The sequence below is a fragment of the Nothobranchius furzeri genome, chromosome 16, assembly GCF_043380555.1.
Source record: "Nothobranchius furzeri strain GRZ-AD chromosome 16, NfurGRZ-RIMD1, whole genome shotgun sequence".
Classification (NCBI taxonomy): domain Eukaryota; kingdom Metazoa; phylum Chordata; class Actinopteri; order Cyprinodontiformes; family Nothobranchiidae; genus Nothobranchius; species Nothobranchius furzeri.
Window position 1 is genome coordinate 59,106,760 of NC_091756.1, and position 21,002 is coordinate 59,127,761.

Here is a 21,002-nt window from a genome sequence, read left to right on the forward strand (position 1 = left end):
GTGGCTTCAGATGGTGGTTTTGAGTCTTATTTCCTGACATTTGGACATTTATTCTTTGATTGGATAACAATCATGTTTTATCTCCAAAAAAAACCCTCAATCCTGGAGGAATTCTGCTGTGTGGTGGAATCGCTAATGCTAAGAGTTAGCTTTGACTAAGCAAGGTGTTCTCTGCTGTTTCCTAAAAGCTAAACCAACAACAGCCTTCCCCGTCACAAGTCAAGATGGGAGTCCAATAATGTTATGGGACAGTGTGACGTAGATCTGTCAGGCTTGTCTAATCCTAGAGTTCTACGGTCTGTTTTCAATCAGAAGCTAATACAGGAGCTAGGTGTAGGAGACTATTGTCATGTTCAGCCTGCATGAAAAACTCCAAGTGACTGATTATAATAAGACATAATACTGTTTTATTAGTGATCCACACCTTTAAAAGAGCAGAAAGACACTTTGTACTTGACCTCACTCAGACTAGCCGTCAGCATTGAAAGCTCTTTTACACTAAACAGAGGTCCTTTAGAAATCTATGGCTAAGAAAGCAATTATTTATAATGTAAGAAAATATTGACATGGCAATATATCATGATATTATTCCCAGCAATATTATATCAATATTCAAAAGCCGTGTATGAAAAATGTCGAGATTGCAATATATCATGATATTATTTCCTGAAATATTATATCTATATTTTTGGGAAGAATTCACATGCAAACATTCATGTTTTTTTTTGTGCAATTAAAACACCAGTCACTAGTTGGCAGTAGGGCTGAACAATTAATTGCATATGCAATTTAATTGCATTGTGACAAAACAAGATTTTCTAATCGCAAAGGCTGACTGGCCGCGTGTGGTTAGCACAATGCTAATATACATGGAAGAACCCATAGGGATGCTAATGCTAATATCGCCAATTACATTCTTACAAATTATGACTTAGGAACGTGCCAAATTATTACATTTGGAGTCTAATAAAATAGAAAAACTGCCATCAATCAAATAAGCACAGACAGATATTTTAGTAAAGCTAGAAAACTAAGAGACTTTTAACTCCACGGAGATTTGGCTAGCAGCTATGAATGTAACTGAACTATGGAAGCACTGCATGTATATGGGAGGGATATGCAATATCTATTGCATAAATGCACAAATTAATTAAAGTCCTTTAAGTGTGTTACTGGAAGACAGGGTGAATGGCTCTCAACAGGGACTCAGCTCTCTCATTGTTTACTTAGAAAACCCGTTCAAAAGATTTGATTTGTTCATGAATATCACATCACTATTAATTAAGGTACAACATAAAATGGCCAGGGCTGCACTTAAAATTTATTTTCTCTAGTTTTTTAACCCTCCCACTGTCTTTATTGGCGACCCCATGAGGAAAGTTGACCACTGAGCAGGGTTGATGGTTTATCCCTTGGGTCCATGTGGCAGGGGTGAGGAGTGAGCACCACCTCAACCTTGCCACATGGACCTCAAGGGATAAACCATCAATCCTGCTCAATGGTCAACTTTCCTCGCTGGGTCACCAATAAAGACAGTGGGAGGGTTAAAAATATTTTTCAAATATTATGAATATTGATCAATACAAGTTCTTTTTATCGATATGCTTTGTTTCTATAACATCCAGCCCTAATTTAGACATTAGATTATGTGATTTCACTATAAAAATCGTACATATTGTACCTTTAAAGGTGCCGTGTGTAAGAATAAAGTAAGATGACATCATGTGGTCAAATTTTATTAATGCAATCACTCTCTCATTCCTGTTCCGTGAGTTTCATGGCTGTTTCCAGTTACAGATCAGCACCAGAAGAATCTAGATAACAAGCAAAGATGAGTAAACAGTAAGTTGATAAGTAGATAAATACAATGTCATATCTGGTGCTAGCACTCTTGGGTGTTTACGGTAGGGCGCACTCACTACACTTGTTACGGTAATATGCTTCTGCCATAGAAGAAGTGTTTTTACCTTTTGGCTGCTGGTAGTTTGCTGTTATTGCTCTGAATTAGGGTTGTCACGGTAACCGGTGTAGCGGTAAACCCCAGTAAAAAAGTTGACAATAATAATAACCGTCTTGTTTTTTTTTTTAAATATTATCTCGGTGGATTACCGTGGCCGCGGTGTAGGCGCGGTGACCCTTACCAGCCACCGTATCATCTGCTGAAGTTGCCGGCAGCACATGCGCACTTTGTTGTTTACAACCAAAACTTTCTTGAAGCTAAAGCTGAAATAATGGCCAAAGGAGGAGACGGCAGCGCTCAGGACATTTATTATCCCTCAAAGAAGACAAAGTCGGAAGTACAGGCATTTGTGGATATTTGAAGAATGCCGAGGGACAGTTGACAGAAGACGGCTATCCTGTTTGCAGCACGAGCAGGAAAAGTGTCTGTGAAAGGCAGCAACGCTTCAAATCTCATGACACATCTGCGTGACCATCACCCACAACTCTACAGTCAACGCAAGGCAAGCTAACGTTAGCGTTTTAGCTAAAATGCGTGATCCAAGGATTTGGGTTGAGGGAGAATGCAACGAGTCGCTATATAAAGCAGCCGCAGCGCCGCTACCTGCATATAAACCGTGTCGCGGACACCGCCATGTTGAAATGACGCTATGCATTATGGGGCTCCCAGGGGCAGATAAGAGTTGGTCTCTCTCCGAGAATAATTATGAATTTAACAACGATTACTGCCTGATGACATTTTCCCACATCTGCAAAGCTCACTGGAAGGACACAAACCGAGGACAATATTTTCCTGATATAGGGTTTATTACTCAAGTAAGGGTAAAAAAGTATCTGATTAGAAGGCTACGTGAGTACTGAGTATCATCTGATCTAATATTTTTAAAATGATGACATCAAACAGACAAAAAATCAGAAGTCATGGGCAAATATTGGTATTTTAAAGACTAAAGGGGAAAAATGTAAACAATATAACAACATAATTACAAAATAACAAATTTTAGGCAAAATTTAGACACAAACCGAGGACAAATTTTCCTGATATACAGGGTTTATTTTATTGTCTGAAAATGTAACACGTTTAAAAAAATACCGCGATAATACAGAAAACCGTGGTAATTTTGGTCACAATAACCGTGAGGTTAAATTTTCACACCGTGACAACCCTACTCTGAATACATCATTTAAGGAAGTAAAATGCCACATTTGACTCATTATTCACTTTACACACACATTCCACTGTACTGGTTTGTAGGTAAATGAAACAATAGCTTGTGATATTATTATAAACAACTATTTGCTTCTAATTAACGTTAACCGATATTAGAGTAAAACAAAAAGATGCCATGGCTTCTTGGTACAAGAAGAAACTTTTGGGTCGTTCTTGTCACTGGCTGGCCGTAGTTGAATTACAAATGCCGGTGCTGCAGCATTAGCTCACAGGAGACACAGCAACCTTACACTCACTGATGGTAAACAGCAACTAAGTCCCTCCTTTCTTTTTTTGAAAGGATAAAAAAATCTGCAGCTTGCTGAGAATGAAAAATGTTTCGGCATTACCTTCCTTCCAATATGATTGAGACAATAGACTGTTTTGGGATTATTTCACTGAAGAAATCTTACTTTTTTCTTACACATTACACCTTTAAAATCCAATCAAAACAGAGGGACCACAAAGAATAAGCATCATAACCCATTTAACTCATTGCACAAAGAAGTCGATTTCTGTTAACCAAAAATAAAACAAATTTTAAGTCGAGGTCACACAGCCACCTCGAAAAAGTTTGGTAAACAAACGGAGGAAATTCAGGAGAATCGTTCCCTTCCCCATGTGTGATCTAACAAAGATCAGTTCAAGAGGAAGGAGCTAGCGCTCAGTGAAATCACAAAGGAACCCTTATAATGGATTAAAATTAAAGTTTATGGGCCTGCTATTACGTCAATGTGCAGAAAACAGGCGAAAAAAAGAAAGGGGAAAAAAAAGCTGTGGGAAGAGTAGAAAATGTCCAGTTGAGAAATTAACTAAATATCTCAGAGTTGGAACTGTTCTGTACAAGAGAAGAGCTGAAAATCCTGTATGATGTACTAAACGACCAGAAGCTTTAGAAACGTTTGAGTTGACTTAGACGGAAAACCAGAAGCTTCACAGTTAATGACTCTGATCCTACATGCCAGTACTTTTACTTATCTTATGGATTATTTTTGTGTGTGAATGTGGCTTTTTGAATTTGCTGAATGTTTCAACTGAAGTAAAACCGTTTCTATCCACCCACTAGTCTGCACTGTATCCATGAAGGTCAGCCCCACCCAATGTTCACTTTGTAAACAACCATGGTGGGTAAAGTTGAGTCAGTACTCAGTATGATCACTATAAGACAGGATAGCACGCTAAACTGACTTTCAGAGCGCTGCATGGTCTGGCTCCATTGTATGTTCGAGACATGCTCTGCCCTTACACGCCTTCTCGCAGGCTGAGATCACTGGATCAAAACCTTTTAATGGTCCCACGTACTCAGTTCAGGACACGAGGAGATCGCTCATTCCAGGCCGTCGCTCCTAGGCTCTGGAATGAGCTACCTCTGTCTTTACGCTCAATCGACTCAGTTGATGTTTTTAAGAGCAATCTTAAAACCCATTTGTTTCTCCAGGCATTTTAAACTTAGTCTCATTCGGATTGGTTGTATTTGACACTATGTATATTGTGGCTGTATTTTACTGTATTTATATGTTGTTGCCTTTTAACTTGTGAAGCACTTTGTGACCTTTTTGTCTGTGAGAGGTGCTATACAAATAAAGTTACTTACTTACTTACTTACTAAACTGCTCCTGATGAGACATCATAAACTAAGACTTATCAAATCCAAATGAACACATCAAACGCTCTCAAGAACAATAGTTTATAGAATAAACAAACAAATCACGGTGGTTCACTTTGTCGGCATGGCTTCAATTTGCATCACTGCATATAAGGATCATTGTTCTGATATTATTGCAACTTCCTGTCATCTTCTGACACCATTTCCTGTGTCCCACCCTCTTTGTCACTAGGGCCCAATCTCAATACTGGCACTGCTCCCTGTGGTGCTCAGCAAAGTGCACTTGGAGAAAGTGCGCTGTAAGGCTTCGAGTGTGTAGAACACAAGTGTAGGAGCCAATATTGTTTTGGTTTAGATTATATTATGGTCTGAGTTTATTTTGATAATGTTTTATGTACATTTCAGTTTATTGCACTATGGTTTGTATTTCCTTTGACCACTGGTGGCACTGCTGAGCCTATAAAGGTGTTGAGGTGACCGTGCATTGGCGTTTTCTGGGTGACGGGAGGTCACATGGTTTTTACCGCTTCGTTTGGTTTCATATGCCACATCTAATTTGCCGTTATAATTTTCATAAACCTGGACAAGAAATAGCCATTGTGGACCCAGCTTGTGATCGTCAACATATTCAATAAATGGGACAATAAACCCAAACCCGCTTTCTGCCTGGACAATATTGTTGAAGCGAGTCATTGCCTCCACCCGCACCCGAGGGTGACTAAAGGTGGGACTTGATAGTCACTACAACAAGTGTGCAAATAATAGCAGAATTGAGAGAGGGAACATTGTGTCATCAACTGCAGCGCATGCCGGGATTCTGGTCGCTGTGATACTTTCTTTAAAAACCTTTATTAACAACTTTCAAAATAAACAACCAAACAATTATTTGAAATAAATTTACATTAATTACTGCTTTGTCTAAAAGTTTTAGAGCATCAACTAATCATTCTAAAATTAACAACTTTCATTAGAAAATACTAGGGCTGCACCTCGATATTAGGAAAACCTGCGATATTCGATAACAATGATTAATATTGCGATGATAATATTACTTGCGATAAATAAAAACTCAACTCAGGAACAAAAATAATCAAAAACAAAAAAAATTTAAAATCATAAAAATGAGAAAAGCAAAAGATGTGAGGAAAGGGAAAAATAAAATGAACAAGAAAAGGCAATCCGTGGATCCCAGGAAAAGCAGAATCAGCAAAAAGAGCTAACAAAGCTAACTCAGGTGTTTGCTAACCATCTAAATGAAGTGCCGTCCGCCTCGGTTGGCCGTAGGGCTGTCGCAATAATCGCAAGAACAATATATCGCGATATTAAGAAACCCACCGCGCTGCATGACGTGCCACCGCAATTACCGCACTTGATTAAATCTCGCGACAGCGCATGCTGAGAGGTAAAGTCCGCGCTGATCGAGGAGATAGTAGGGCACTTTTTTTTATTTCGGTTAAATGTTGCAGCCAAATTTGCATTTCAAAGTTAAACCTCCTGAATGTTGTTTTTAAGTTCAGTCAGAGAATGCCGTTACTGCCCTTTGATCTGCATTCAATAATGTGTTAAAAATGGCCATGTATTTTTTTCTAACTTTTTTTAAATGTGTAAGCACAATGTTTCAAAGGAAATATTGCCATGAGTTTAGTAATTAACAAACACATTTGCTAAGTACATAAATAAAAACGGGGTGCAATAATATCGCATATCGCAATATTGAGCTGCCCTGACTCACCGCAGGGGGAGTTCCTCAATCGCGACAGCCCTAGTTGGCCGGCGTCTAACCTATGAGAACCCACCCAGTTGGCCAAATGGGTGAAGAGCTCTATTTGATTTGTTAAAAAAGCATCGTTCTTCCGTTCGATGGACAGAATGCATTATGTGTAGCAAACATTTGAGCTGACCATTCGTTGCGATATTTATTTGTTCTTTGCGATATGCATATTGTGCATGCTGATATCGCGATAACGATATATTTGCGATATATTGTGCAGCCCTAGAAAATACATATTTTCAAAAACGCACTTGAGCCTTTTCTCCAGTAGCAATGACTTGTGGGTAATACCCTTCACCAAAGTCCACATCACTGCGGACTTGCGTGAAGTGCAGATCAAGGGTGCAAAAGGGGTGTGATCAACATCCGCATTTGAGAATCGAGACACCCTACTCACTCGCACCCGTGGTCGGGGTCGCACAATTGAAGGGCGCAAGGGTGGAAGTGCGAATATTGGGATTGGGCCTAGCTGTTGTTAAACATGTTTGCAGTTGGGTCCATAATCAGTTCACACTACCCAACTGGACTTAGATTCAACTACAGACATTAAATGATGTCTGTCTGACGGCGGCAATGGTCAGGTCGGGTCTCCTCACAAACTAAAACGTTTTTGCCAACTAGCCACGCCTACTGTCTCCAACTAGTGCAGATGAATGCCACTTCTGCAAATTAAAGGTTTCTATAGAACACAAACACCAAAGCGACATCTAGTGTGTGGAGGTTGTTGTTGCAACAATAGAACAAGGTTTCCAGGTGGGATACCAGGTTTGCTGCTGATACGAGGATTTTTTTATTTGGTTTTATCTTTTGTAGACGTCACCTGAACTCACTCTGGTTCTAGACAGTTTACGGTCGCTCCTCTTCTGAGAAGGATAACGACATCTTCTGGCCTCAGAAGCAGGGTCAGCCATTTTCCACAGTGCCGAGCTGACTGTTCGGCAACCCGTAGCGTCATGCCCATCAAAATAAACACCTGATTATTTTTATTTCAAAATAAAACTTTTGAAGGAAATACTGTACCTTCATTCTGCACACCTCTACACGCCCCAGGGAGTTTTTTTTAATATAGCTTTTTATTAAATTGCTCTATTTTCAACCTTTAAAAACATGAAATATGCATGATTCTTGGCCGCCCATTCGTCTTTAGTTTGTCTGGTTCGATGGAGCCCACAGCATCAGTTTCATTTCCAGGTTTAGGCACATTTTATTGTGCAGCTAATGTTAATAGCTAAGATAACATTTTCAGAGAATCAGAGAGAATTTTATTGTCAGCTCTCCAGCGAACCAGAGCATAGGAACTTGACTCCACCGAACAGCCTGACCAAGATTACACACATATAGTCAGAACAGGTACAGGCAGACCACGAGAGCAGCCATAACGGCGCTTAATCTAAAACTTCATAAATACTAAATTGTTCCTAATATGAGCCTATTTTTCATTAATAATATGCCTTAGACCTTTTTTCCCCAATACATAAGTAATATGTAGCAATTTTTTTCTGTATTTTTATTTTAATGTCAATAAATGAAAAATGAAATATCAAAAAAATAAAAAATAATAAATAAAAGCTTAATATTTTTGCCATGCTGTAATTGACTCTTTGCACTATTGCTGTGTAGCAAAAGAGGAAATTATAGATAATGACCAGTATGGCAAATATGAAGGCTGGAACTTGTGTTCACTGTTCTGGTCATATTACGGCAGGCTGGGATCTTTATTTTGTGTTTCTAATAAACTGCATGAAATCCTGGACAGAAATCCCCGACGCACACCCTGTACATGCATACTAGATGAACCGGTAGGGGGTCTGAACTGGGAGAGAAGCTTCTTTTGGCATTAATTACATGTTGTTGTTGCTGTTGTTGTTTTTGGGGGGGAGCTAAATCAGGACTTCATCTAACTTGCCCTCGTTTGAGTGTGTGGTTTGGAGCTTCGGTTTAATAGTCATTATTATCAGCTTACGTGATTGCTGGGCATCCTCGCATGCTCAAAGCACAACTATAACAAACACAAAGCCTCACACAGCTGCAGCATCAAAGTTAACTTAAGGTCAAGTTACTCACTCAACCTTTGAATAATCAGCGTTCCGCTATATCCCGTGAAGAACGTTCCCTCAAATTGGTGATGCTATCACACCTATTTGCATTGTATAGCAAATGTCATTGTTTAAAGACCAGTACCATCAAATCATGTAACGTATTTTAATTCCAAGAGTCTGAACTTGCAGCGTGGTTTTACACTAATCCTGACGCAAACCAGATCTCAGAACACTGGATCAGTACACACAGCATGGTATTGAATGATGATTAAAACTGGCTGTGACGAAAAAACAAACAAAAAAAAAAAACTAGATAATGCCGCCTGCTCACCTTCTATAATGCGCTGCAGCTGCAAGTATCCTGTTTCTTCCTGGCACTGACGTATCTGCAGAGTCTTTTAAAGTAGAAAAAACCTGAGGTGGATTTTCAAAATAAAACACAAAAGTGTGTGCTGGGTTGCATCTAGACCACGGATTTATGGCTTCACTGTGTTTGCCTAAAAGTCAGATAAATAATCCTTTGTCATCTGCACAAGCCAGCTGCTATCATTAATTGGCTTGGCTGTAAAGTGCTGTTGCTGAGTAGCTTTCTGAAAGCACGCGGCTTTTTTTAAAGAGGTCTTGTGTTCTTCAGCCTTCGATTAAGTTTTCATGGAGAAGGTTGTTATTGATCCTTCCCTAGCGTCGTCATAATAACAGGAAGGCTTTAGAGCAGCCATTACAAAGATGTTTACACCCAACTGTCCAATGGTGACTGACTATAAAAGGTCATGAGTATTCAGCCAAATGGCCCCAGATGTAGATGGCAATGGAGAGCAGAGTGCGCCAAGAAATCCTCCTCGCTGCAGCTTTGCTTATTGCAAAAATCAGAAGTTTCATTCTATTATTCGACTTTACAAAAGCATCTTCCTACGGCTCCAGGAATGCAGAGGTTGGGCATGCTTGCATGAAATGACCCCTATGAGTTCATTATGATGCAAGGATTTTGCTGCATGTGTTTCACTCCGCAGTAATATTAAATAGAGCGAGAGGCCATCCATCAATGATGTTGGATGTAATAGAGGGCTGAAGGAGATGGATCGTAACAAGATTACTTATCTCGAGCTCAGAGCCCTGTAGAAAAGTCAGCCAGTGTGTTAACGCTGCTTATGCACGAAGCATGACGTGGACCCATGAAAACATCTTAAGATTCATTATTAATGTAGATGCTGTTTACCATGATGCAACTCAGAAATAGTTTCATTAACCAAACGCCTGAGCTTCAGCCTGTGTGTGTGTGTGTGTGTGTGTGTGTGTGTGTGTGTGTGTGTGTGTGTGTGTGTGTGTGTGTGTGTGTGTGTGTGTGTGTGTGTGTGTGTGTGTGTGTGTGTGTGTGTGTGTGTGTGTGTGTGTGTGTGTGTGTGTGTGTGTGTGTGTGTGTGTGTGTGTGTGTGTGTGTGTGTGTGTCTGCTCTGTCTTCTCGATCCCCAGTGAGTCGTGGAGGATGGCTGCTTATACTGAGCCAGGATTCTCTGGAGGTTTCTTCCTGTTAAAAGGGAGTTTTCCTCTCCACTGTCGCTTTATGCTTGCTTAGTATGAGGATTGCTGTATAGTCACTGACACTAGTCAGTGACTTGATGCAATTTGCTGGGTTCCTTATACAGGAAACATTATTTCTGATTGGCTTAATGAACTGACCTGAATTGGAATGTTTATTATGTGAAGTGCCTTGAGACGACTCTTGTCGTGATTTGGCGCTATATAAATAAACTTGAATTGAAATGAAAGCATTGATTTTACTTTCATATTTAATATATAGACTTGATAACATGATAGTCTCATGGAAGAGAAGAGCTTATTGTGGAATAGATCAAACAGAAGTTCACAACATGTGGGCATATCTGCATGTTGTGTGTCCGATTATCTGACACACAACATGCTGACAACTATTTAGAAAATCTAATGAATATTTAGATATTTTTGGGGGCACGCATTAGTGGTTTATACCTACTGGTATGTGGCAGCTTTCACCAGTGGCCCGAACCTGTGGAAGCCCTCTGTGTCATGACTGCTGCTTATCTGATAAATAAACCGCACCACCATCTAAAACAACTAGAAATGTGTTTTTCTTTGTTTCTGGAAAATAATTAGATTAAGTACTAATTCTGATACATGAATCTCACAGAAAAACAGGGAACGCTGTTAGCTTAAATGTAAAACTCAACATAGGGAAGAGGGAAATTCCATCACTACCTACGTTACATTTCCAATGGTTCCCTTCACCAGCACTCCTTGTGTAAATAAAGAGTCATTAAATTAACAGGCTTCTGAGGTAGTGATGGGAATTCCAGCTCTTTTTAGAGCCGGTTCTTTTGGCTCAGCTCACCAGAAAGAGCCGGCTCTTTCGGCTCCCAAGTGGCTCCTCAGATTTTCTGTTGCGTAGAGTACATTTATAACCAAAATAATGCTAAACTATATGTAAAATAATTTACTAATGTAAAAAAAGCAATATATCATATATTTATCATTTCTATGGATTTAATAACTGAACACTTTAAGAAATCTCCACTTCCTGACTGCTGGCGCTCATTTTCTCACAGTCTTCGTCGCGCTCTCCTCCCTCTCGCTCGCCTTTTTCCTCCTCCTCATTCCCTCTCGTCTCCCTCCACCCACATGTGCTCTGCTGTGTGTCTGAGTCTTATCCTCCCTCTTCCCCACCCCTACTGCTCTGTGTGTGGACAGTCTGGACACGCAGTTACTCATGTTGACCAATCGCCTGTAGCTTTCACCAAGGCGGGGGGGGGGAGGGGACGGCTCCCGATGACGAGCCGGCTCCCGTCATTCACTTCAAAGAGCCGGCTCTTAGAGCCGGTTCGTTCGCAACCGACACATCACTATTCTGAGGTACAACACGCTAAAGAAGGGGATTCAGTCACTGAACCAGATGAGTTGGAAAAGAAGAACAGCTAAAACATGCTGGGCAGTGGCTCCTGAAGTCCAGGACTGAATAACCGAGACTATGTGGGCTTCTAAATACTGAGATCATGTGTCAACCGCAGCTGTTGTCTGTATATCTGTTAACATGACATGGCATGTCAGAAAGTGACACGTGCATGTTACCAGCATATTTCAGTCACAAAAGCAGAAGTGATGTGTGAAGGCAAGAGCCTCAATGACTATTAAAAATCTGTATATGAGAACATTACAGGAAGAAGAAATTGCAAAAAATAAAAATAAAGTGACAAGAGGTTTGGGTTCCTCTTCCGCAGACCTTGATTCAGATCAGGACTAGAGGAAAAGCACTGTCTTGCAGGATGAGTCAGCCATTGAATTGAGCTGACCAGCCCATATCCTCGTCTCTTCCTGACGGGAAACTTGTCTGACTGGGTCCCAGATATCCAGATCCACAGGAAACCACTCAGCTCCTGCCACACAAAAACTCCTGTCTGGCATGGAAAAAAACTAGCCGCATTGCAGGAATGTTTTCCTTTTTTTTAATGAGGTACTTTAGTGTGAGATAAAAATATCAATGAAAAGTTCCTGATGAGACAGAAAAGCCGCGATTCAGAGAGAAATCGGCTCAACTTCAGGCTCAGGAACTTGAACTTGCCCTTAAATTTTCCAGGGATAAATATAGGAGCGTGTCCCGCTGAGGCTGGCAGAAACAAAGCAGTAACTCCGTCTGCGTCTGAGAGAAACTAACGGAAACTACCGCGCCGTCTCTTTCTGGGTTCTTACCTTGTTTTAGCCGGGAGCTGCACGAGAACTTGGGCAACGTGGACGGCCACGCGGTTCGGTCCCGTTCTCTGTTCTGCCCGCTAACCGTTCTGGATCCTCGTCCGGACCGACAGGGGCGGAGACTTCAAAAGAAACCCCATCCGACTTCTGTTTTTGATGTAAGTAGGGTACTACCCAGCGGGGCGGGGACTAAAACTTCACCAACTACTGATGATGATGATGATGATGATGATGATGATGAGGAGGAGGAGGAGGAGGAGGAGGATGATGATGATGATGATGATGATGGGGAAGAGGAGGAGGAGGAGGAGGAGGAGGAGGAGGAGGATGATGATGATGATGATGATGGGGAAGAGGAGGAGGAGGAGAAGGAAGACGACGATGATGTTGCTGCGTTGCCTGTGCTCTGAATTTTAATTTATGTCATTTGCAACCCCTGTTTTAAGATCATTCTAAAAAAAATCCACAGTTTTTGCATCTGAGGTCCAAGTATGTGGGGCCACCAGAAATGGTGTATGTTTGTATGTTTTGTCTCATTTAGTGTGGGGCTGACAGCATCCTCAACACTGCTGGGACTGAAAGCCATAACAACCTTGTTTTACACTGTTGTTATCATATAAACGATTAAAAAAACATCTAGGGGACTCTCTTCAGATATAGTCTTTGTTTTTCTGTCCACATCCTTTGCAAAAACAAACAAAAAAGACCTAAATTAAGTATAGAAACAAATAAAATAAATGGTGTAAAACATGATTGTCTGAACAAGGGGTGGGGCATTATGAAATTATTTAGGTGCCTTCTCCCCACCCCCTCAAGGGACACTACTGGAAGGACAAGGTGTGCAAAGCAACAAGACCCCTGTAGTTGTCAGTAAATGATCTATGTTGGAAGAATATTTGGTTGTTTCGCTTCATAACGATTATGTGTCAAATGCAAACTAAGAGAAAAACAAAATGAGTTAAAGCACAGAATGTTCTGACCCCCCTCCCATCTCATAAAACTGTGGGAACTGCTGCTGGGTCCTTTCTCTAGTTTCTGGCTGAAGGAATGCCTTCATGATTGCTCTGAGCATTGTTAGTTTTAATGGCTGTTGTGAACCCTCGGGTACTTGCACCAAAGACCTGCCGTCACATGGAACAGGGCTGAGAGTTCTGTGCTGATAATAAAAGAGCATCACATTGTCTGTCCAGCCACACTGGAGTTGATTCGTTTCCTGGTTGATCCAACTTGAAATGTGCTTCAAAATATGTGCTGTGTGTGTCATTTTCCATCAATTAAACAAGATGGGTACCATCAGAATTACACTCTTATTTTGTTGGTAATTTAGTTTTATTAAAGAAGCTGAGAATCAGGGCCCTTTGTGGCTCTATGCAGACCATGCAAGTGGTCCCACTGAGCCACTAGGGGGCCTCACAGCTGAATATTCAAAATGACCTTGGGCAGCTTGGGATGTGTGTGTGTGTGTGTGTGTGCTAGAATGTGGAATAGGACGCCATTCCACAGCAAACTGTGACCAGTGACCAAAAATAGGACGAGGAAACAAGCTATTGTGACTGAGTAGAACTTCCTCATGATTTTAAAATTTAATAATAGTTAACTTAAGGGGTAAATAGTCTGAAGGCAATTTGATATAAGGTCTTTCAGAGTTCTTCAAAAGCTACCGTGTGTGTGTGTGTGTGTGTGTGTGTGTGTGTGTGTGTGTGTGTGTGTGTGTGTGTGTGTGTGTGTGTGTGTGTGTGTGCATGCTTATGTGTGTTGTCATAATCATGAGTTGCAATTCACTTCGACTTTCAGATTCGTAATTATGATTTTGAGTCTAATAATAATAATAATAATAATAATAATAATAATAATAATGTCTGTCTGTCACATTTGTATTTCATTCAAATTTACAACGGACTTTCGTAGTGATATTTTCTAGAAAAAAAACAAGTTTTTTTTACCTCAAGTGTGACTTTCAAGCCAATATTTATGACTTTAAAAGTCAATTATGCTTTTTTGTCTCAAAATAATAATGAAGAATTTGTAATGTGATGACTTTCTCACATTTTAACTTTTAAAATCATTATAATGACTCACTTGTTGCTAAAGTGCATCACAGTCATTTTTGACTCACAATAAAAACTCATATTGTACTAATGTAACTTTTCCCACTTATATGCTGGACAACTTAGACAAAGGTTCAGATTTTTTTTAAGTGTTTCTAAGTGCTGCCTATTGCATGATATAATGTGCTTCCTGCTCCTTCTGGCTGAAGACAAGGTGGGTGCAAATATTCCTGGAAAGAGGTCATTTTCATACATTCCTTTTTACCATATTTATAATTACTTAATCATTCAAGTCTGTAGACCCTTCCTCAAAAATTGTACTTAGGATATTTTTTCTTCATGGGCTTATTTCTGTAAGTGGCAGCGAAAGTTGCAAGTGGGCAAAAGCGTATCGCTAACTAAAGGAAAACACTGTCTCCTAATTTACTTGTTTAAAATTGTAGAATTATGTAAAATGGCTCATTTTAGTCCTCTTAGAATACGCTTCCTTACTAAATAAAATTCACATGCATTTAGCAGTGCGGAGCCGGAGCGGTGCGCCGCTTCTGAGACGTGCATGAAAATTCCCGGCTCACAGCTGGTTTGAAACACTCCAAATGGACTTGAAGCAGCGACGTTCTGCTGCCGCTCTGCGCTGTTGATGCTTCCCATGTGAAATAGGGATTAATGAGTCACAAAGTAACTAGAAAGCTCAGTGGCACAAATGAAAAGGTGACCAGTCAGATTGTTGGACCATGCTCCACAAAACTAAGAACCTAAACAGGAAATAAAAATATTAAAATCAAGAATGTGGCCAAAGCACCAGTACAAGGCAACAAAAAGATCACATCTCTTGCTATGTCCCCAAAGAACATGATTCTGGCTTCACATCAGATGATCCAATTCAATTCAATTCAATTTTATTTATAAAGCGCCAAATCACGACAAGAGTCGTCTCAAGGCACTTCACATAATAAACATTCCAATTCAGGACAGTTCATTAAGCCAATCAGAAATAATGTTTCCTATATAAGGAACCCAGCAAATTGCATCAAGTCACTGACTAGTGTCAGTGACTATACAGCAATCCTCATACTAAGCAAGCATAAAGCGACAGTGGAGAGGAAAACTCCCTTTTAACAGGAAGAAACCTCCAGAGAATCCTGGCTCAGTATAAGCAGCCATCCTCCACGACTCACTGGGGATCGTGGGGATCCAGTGGATTTCTTCCTCACATATCCCAAATCCCTCAGAGATGCCACACTGGAAATGTCTAATCTCTATAACAAACAAAAAGGGGAAATAACTCAACCTGACCGAGGATGAACTTCTGACATTCTTATTCTGTTGATCAGTGGATACAACACAGTCCCAAGGCGGAGTCTTCTCTGGCCAGACGTTTATGATGTCAGCAACACTGCTGTAAAGATGCCATGCAGAGGAACATGTTTGTTGAGATGATGTCTCATGTTTATTATGTTTATTTATTCGACAGACGCTTTTATCCAAAGCGACTTACAATTTATAACCTATAGGGCATGTTGTGATCTGTGAGGAAAACCAGAGTACCCAGAGGAAACCCACGCATGCATGGGGAGAACACGCAACTCCACGCACAAAGGCTGCAGCCGAGTTTAGAACCTGCAACCTTCGTGCTGCGAGGCAACAGTGCTAACAACTGCGCCACCATGCAGCCCATTAGTAGACACCATGAAGATGACAGCTGACCCAGTGTTCAAGGCGCATCCCATTTTTGAGCAACTGAATGACATGAACAATGCAATCTCGATAGCAGAACTTGTGGCAGTAGATGAGATGATGATTGAATATTTTGGAAGGTGTGGTTGCAGAGGGAAGCCTGTTCGGTTTAGGGATAAAATATGGAGCTTAGCATCCTCCTTTGGGTTTGTCCATCAGATGCAGCTATGTGTAGGAAGCCACACACATTAGGTGGAAACTGGACTTGGTCAGGGCCCAAGTGTGGTTCTTGACCTGGCAGAGAAAGCTGAAGTGCCACCTGGAGTCAAGTTTTACCTCAACAACCTCTTCACAACCCCGTCCCTGTTGGATGAGATGACTCTGAGAGGCTATGGCAGCTGTGGCATGATACGACAAGCTCAGCTCCATAATGTTCCCTTCACAGCACCCCAGACCTTCAACAAGACACCCACAGGAGCGGAGTTTCTGGTTGAGGCAGAAAAGCTGATTATACGGTGGAATGATAACAACGCGGTCAGTGTGGTGTTGAACATGGAGAGGGAATTCACCAAAACTGAGGCGAAGAGATGGAACAGACAGAAGCGGACCATGGACAAGGTCAGATGGCCCAAGGACTACAGCCCATGACTACAACACACACATGAGAGGAGAGGATCTGCATGACCAGTTTGCCAGCTGCTAGAGTCAACAACCGGTCCAAGAAGCGATGGTGGCCATGCTTTGGCTGTGCCCTGAACAGTGCCATGGTGAACAGCTGGTGCTATTACAGGAGCACAAGGCTGTATTTATTTAGCAATGTCACAATCGAGTTTGTGAGGTTTGACTCGAGGTCGTCGCTAGTGTTCTTCAGTTGACAAGAGCAACAGTGGTGATATCCAGACCAACATCACCAACTAAAATGTGATTTTGCTTTTACAGAACATTCTACATATAGGACATGACACTGTAGAAAGGATGATGTTGATGATTCATCAATAGCACCATACGCAAACAAAAACATGGCACATTCATGCATCTATCATGCTTGTCGTCGTTGATTTAGGTCCTGGAAAAGCAGGCAGATGGATCTCAACAGGCTGGTAGACCCTCCTGTCACGGCTGCCAGCCTGAAGAGGGGAAAAAGCAGCCAGGATCAGGCTCTTTTAATGTTAACCTTTTTGAGAGTATTTTTGTTTAGCATTATCTTAATAATGCTCGCCATCTGGTTGCTTGTGTTTTTAATACCTTTTTGTACAAATAAACCCATTTTAAACTCCTCCGCTAGTTTTTATGTTATCCCCATCCTTCACATTTTACCATCTCATGTCGGGGACGTAACATAAATGGGGGCTCGTCCGGGTCAGAATGTGCAACAGCACATGTGCTTAATCTGCCCGCCTGCGAAGTGCAGGAAGAGTAGGGAATAGATAGCCTGTTTGTTGTTTTATCGGGGGTCTCTCTTGTTTTGATGTGATCCTCGCTTTTAAAGAAAAAGTTTAAAAAGTTACTATTTTGTCCTGTACTAACTTTTATCCTTTTTCTTTCGTTTATGTGTGGGGGTGTCACGGCTGCCAGCCTGAAGAGGGGAAAAAGCAGCCAGGATCACCCAGCTCTGGTGATTGACTGGACACCGCCCCTCCTCCTCCTCTCTTCCAGGCTGCTGAGGAGCACAGCTGAGCTGAATCCTCCTGATGAGCCACACCTTGGATAAAAAAGCTGTGCCTTCAGCAGTCTGGGAGACAGCAGTGCAGGGGTTCTGCTGTTCTCCATTCTTCGTTTTGTTTTAACCCCTTCCTTCGTTTGTTCGATCCTTCGTTTTGATGAGTTTAACTTTTATAGTTAAACTCTTGAGTGATCCTGTGGGATCTTGTGTTCGTTGGTTTTTAAGGTTAACTTCGTTTGTTGCAATTTTATTTTCGTTTTTAAAACACCTTCTGTTCCGGTAAATTTTAAACATAAGTTTTAACCAGGTGTTTTATGTCAATGAATTGTTTTAGAACTTTTATCAACTTTGTGGATTTCGAAACACCTTCTGTTTTGGTGAAACTTTTAATAAGTTTTAGCCAGGTGTTTTTAATGTTGGTAACTGCTCTTTTAATGTTAACCTTTTTGAGAGTATTTTGTTTAGCATTATCTTAATAATGCTCGCCATCTGTTTGCTTGTGTTTTTAATACCTTTTTGTACAAATAAACCCATTTTAAACTCCTCCGCCAGTTTTTATGTTATCCCCATCCTTCACATTTTACCATCTCATGTCGGGGACGTAACACCTCCTCACAGCGCTTGGAACAAAACCAAGTAACCAAGGCAGAAGATCTTCAATGGCAGTGGCGATAACTGATGCCACCAGGTTTAATAGCATCAATAGTTGCAACGCTGGTAGCAGGTACAAGCAATGCAAGAACTGTAGCGGATGCACAGCATTTGTATGTGGAAAGTGTGATGTGCCACTACGCGTGGAGTGCTTCAAGAAGTACCACACTGAGTAGAACATGCATAACAGATGATGGAATGTATGTGAAGAAATATGTTGTATACATGTATGTGTTAGTGGTTCTAAGACAAAATTGTGTGGTGAGATTTTGAGTATAAAAGAATTGGAAATAAAGAAACCAGTTCAATTTGTTTCTTGTTTTGAAATTTAAACTAGGGGAACCCGAGGCTTGACCTTTCTGTTAATATGTATTATGACTATATTATTATTTTGTTATTACTGTATTAGTGTGTCTCTATTATTATTATTAGGTGATATTTGACTTACTGGCAAGCTGTGTGACTAATACAATTGTTGCCAGTCATAAAAATGCTATTTTCTTCAAAACAAAGTACAAAATATAATAATAATAATAATAATAATAATAATAATAATAATAATAATAATTGTATAAACATGATTCCGAGGGACTCAACTGATAAAATGGTACGCCGTACAACTCTGAAAATAATCTGGGCACAAACGGATTAATCCAAGTTGCAGAGATAAACTTCCATAGTATCGTATTAACAGATGTATTGTAAAATATCCGATGTCTTTGAACGCAGCATTTTTCTTGCAGCGTCCGAACGGCTCTACCGAATCACCGGGAGTTGACCGGTAGGAAGTAAGTTATGGCTTCCGTCTCTGCGAAGAAACTTGTTTTTGTGCGTGTGCTCTACAGTCAGGTGGATGTGATTCTCCTCGGGACTGGACGGGAAGAGAAGAGAGAGGGCATGTGACGGTCTGCAGCCACAACATTAGCCACAGTTAGCTCATGACGCCGGCTAAAGCTAGCTAGCCGTTTGCTAACATGTAGCTAACCCAGTTGTGCTGCAAATGCATGCTCAAAGCGAACAACCAGATGAAAATGTTTTCTGTGGTCTAACCTATAAAAAGACGTTTAACAGAAATATGTGGCTTGAAAAGGTGTGCCAAAGCAAAAACAGAAGGCATTCATGAATCCTGCTGTGAAGCACATTAGCGCCATCGTGTGGTTGAGTTTAACTTGGAGGCTTGTGTGTTTTAACCTCTAAGGATATTGTGTTGCTTTATAGACTCAAATATTAAACAATATAAACATTTAAGACTTCACTTTTTACACAAAATAAATTCAACTGAGCACACAAAACAAATAAAATTGATAAAATTGCCCGTTTTTAATAAAGCACCTTCCAGGTTTCTACAACCCCCCAAGGTGCTTTACAATACATACAGTCATTAACCCTTTGATGCATGAATTATGAAATCTTCAACCATGATTTTTTAAACAATTTTTTCATTCATCTTTAGGTGTGAATGAAACAAATTTCATATTTACATATTTTTTGTAAAATGTAATTTACAAATAATTTATTACATGTCCACCTCAGTGGACAGTGTGCAATCTGAACATGAAATATGTTGGCTTGACTTACTGAAGTACAAATGGAGGGGTTCAAATGCAATAAAGTCTTCAACAGCTGTGCTTAATAGCAAAAAATAAATAATTTTAAGTACCTGTCCACTGTAGTGACCATTATGCATCAAAGGGTTATTCCCTCCATGCACATGCTGTCCCTCCGACCACCACCAGCATGCAAAGTGTGTTATGGGTCTTGCCCAAGGACACAACAGCAGCATTCTCAGCCAGAAGCTGGGATCAATCACACAACTGATTAATGGACAACCCGCTTCACCTCCGGAGCTATTGCTGCCCAAATGTAGAGATAAACTTGTGTTTTGTTTCCATAAACCTTTCTCTGTCTTTTTTTGTTTGTTTGTTTGTTTTTTTCAGCATGAGCATTTCTCAGCCGTTCCAAAACATTATCAAATTTACAAGTCAGTTCACCTGGAGAAGAAGGCTTTGCACCTCACACGTGAGTCCGCTTTAAAAAGCTTGAATTCAGCCAACACACAACTGTGTGATTGGAATTTGGAGGAGTTTAAAATACAATGTGAGATAGGGTGACCATATTTCCAAAATAGAGTACAGGAGATCTGTGACTACCGATGACATCATACTAGGGCTGGGCGATATGGCCTAAAATCAATATCACGATATATTGAGGATTTCACCTCGATAACGATAAATGGACGAGAACTACAGGTATGCGCAGAAACAAAAGTTGTCCACTAGATGGGGCTGTCACATGAATTATGTAGTCACATTTTTACGTGACTCAAGGTGACAGCTTCTTAAAGGGACATGAGCACTGCTAACCTACACACATCTTTCAATTTTTTATTATCAAATTTATTGACATGGGAAAAATTATCTCGATAAGAGTCAGAAATTTCGATAACGATACATTTTTTATTTATTGCCCTGCCCTACGTCACCCTATGGCAAAACCACACAAACCACATTGGGACCCATTTTTTCTCCAGGTGAAGAGCTAAAATTATCAGATTCTGCCAACAAAAAGGCTCTAAAACAATTCATATGTAAATATTTAGCATATTTATTGCAAAATCAATTTTTTTCTGCTGCTTTAGTTCTGCAACAATGTTTTATTAAT

The 21,002-nt window shown here is 40.5% G+C and overlaps 2 protein-coding genes across 6 annotated transcripts in view; one reads left to right on the plus strand and one right to left on the minus strand.

Moving 5' to 3' along the window:
* Nucleotides 1–12,422, minus strand: part of lrrc8c (leucine rich repeat containing 8 VRAC subunit C) — a 60,924-nt gene extending 48,502 nt beyond the window's left edge. The window contains exon 1 of the mRNA XM_070545864.1: nucleotides 12,303–12,422. The gene's annotated coding sequence lies outside the window, so the exon portion shown is untranslated. The remainder of the gene's footprint in view (nucleotides 1–12,302) is intronic.
* LOC107397216 (kynurenine--oxoglutarate transaminase 3) overlaps nucleotides 12,328–21,002 on the plus strand; it is a 31,164-nt gene continuing 22,489 nt past the window's right edge. Inside the window, exons 1-2 of one of the 5 annotated variants that reach the window (XM_070545865.1) lie at nucleotides 19,050–19,129; nucleotides 20,279–20,360. In XM_070545865.1, the coding sequence (XP_070401966.1) occupies nucleotides 20,280–20,360 (81 nt within the window). In that variant the 5' untranslated portion in view covers nucleotides 19,050–19,129; nucleotide 20,279. Of the gene's footprint in view, nucleotides 12,461–19,022; nucleotides 19,130–20,278; nucleotides 20,361–21,002 lie in introns of those variants that run through there. The other 4 variants (XM_054736425.2, XM_054736428.2, XM_054736426.2 and 1 more) reach the window with 4 other exon arrangements.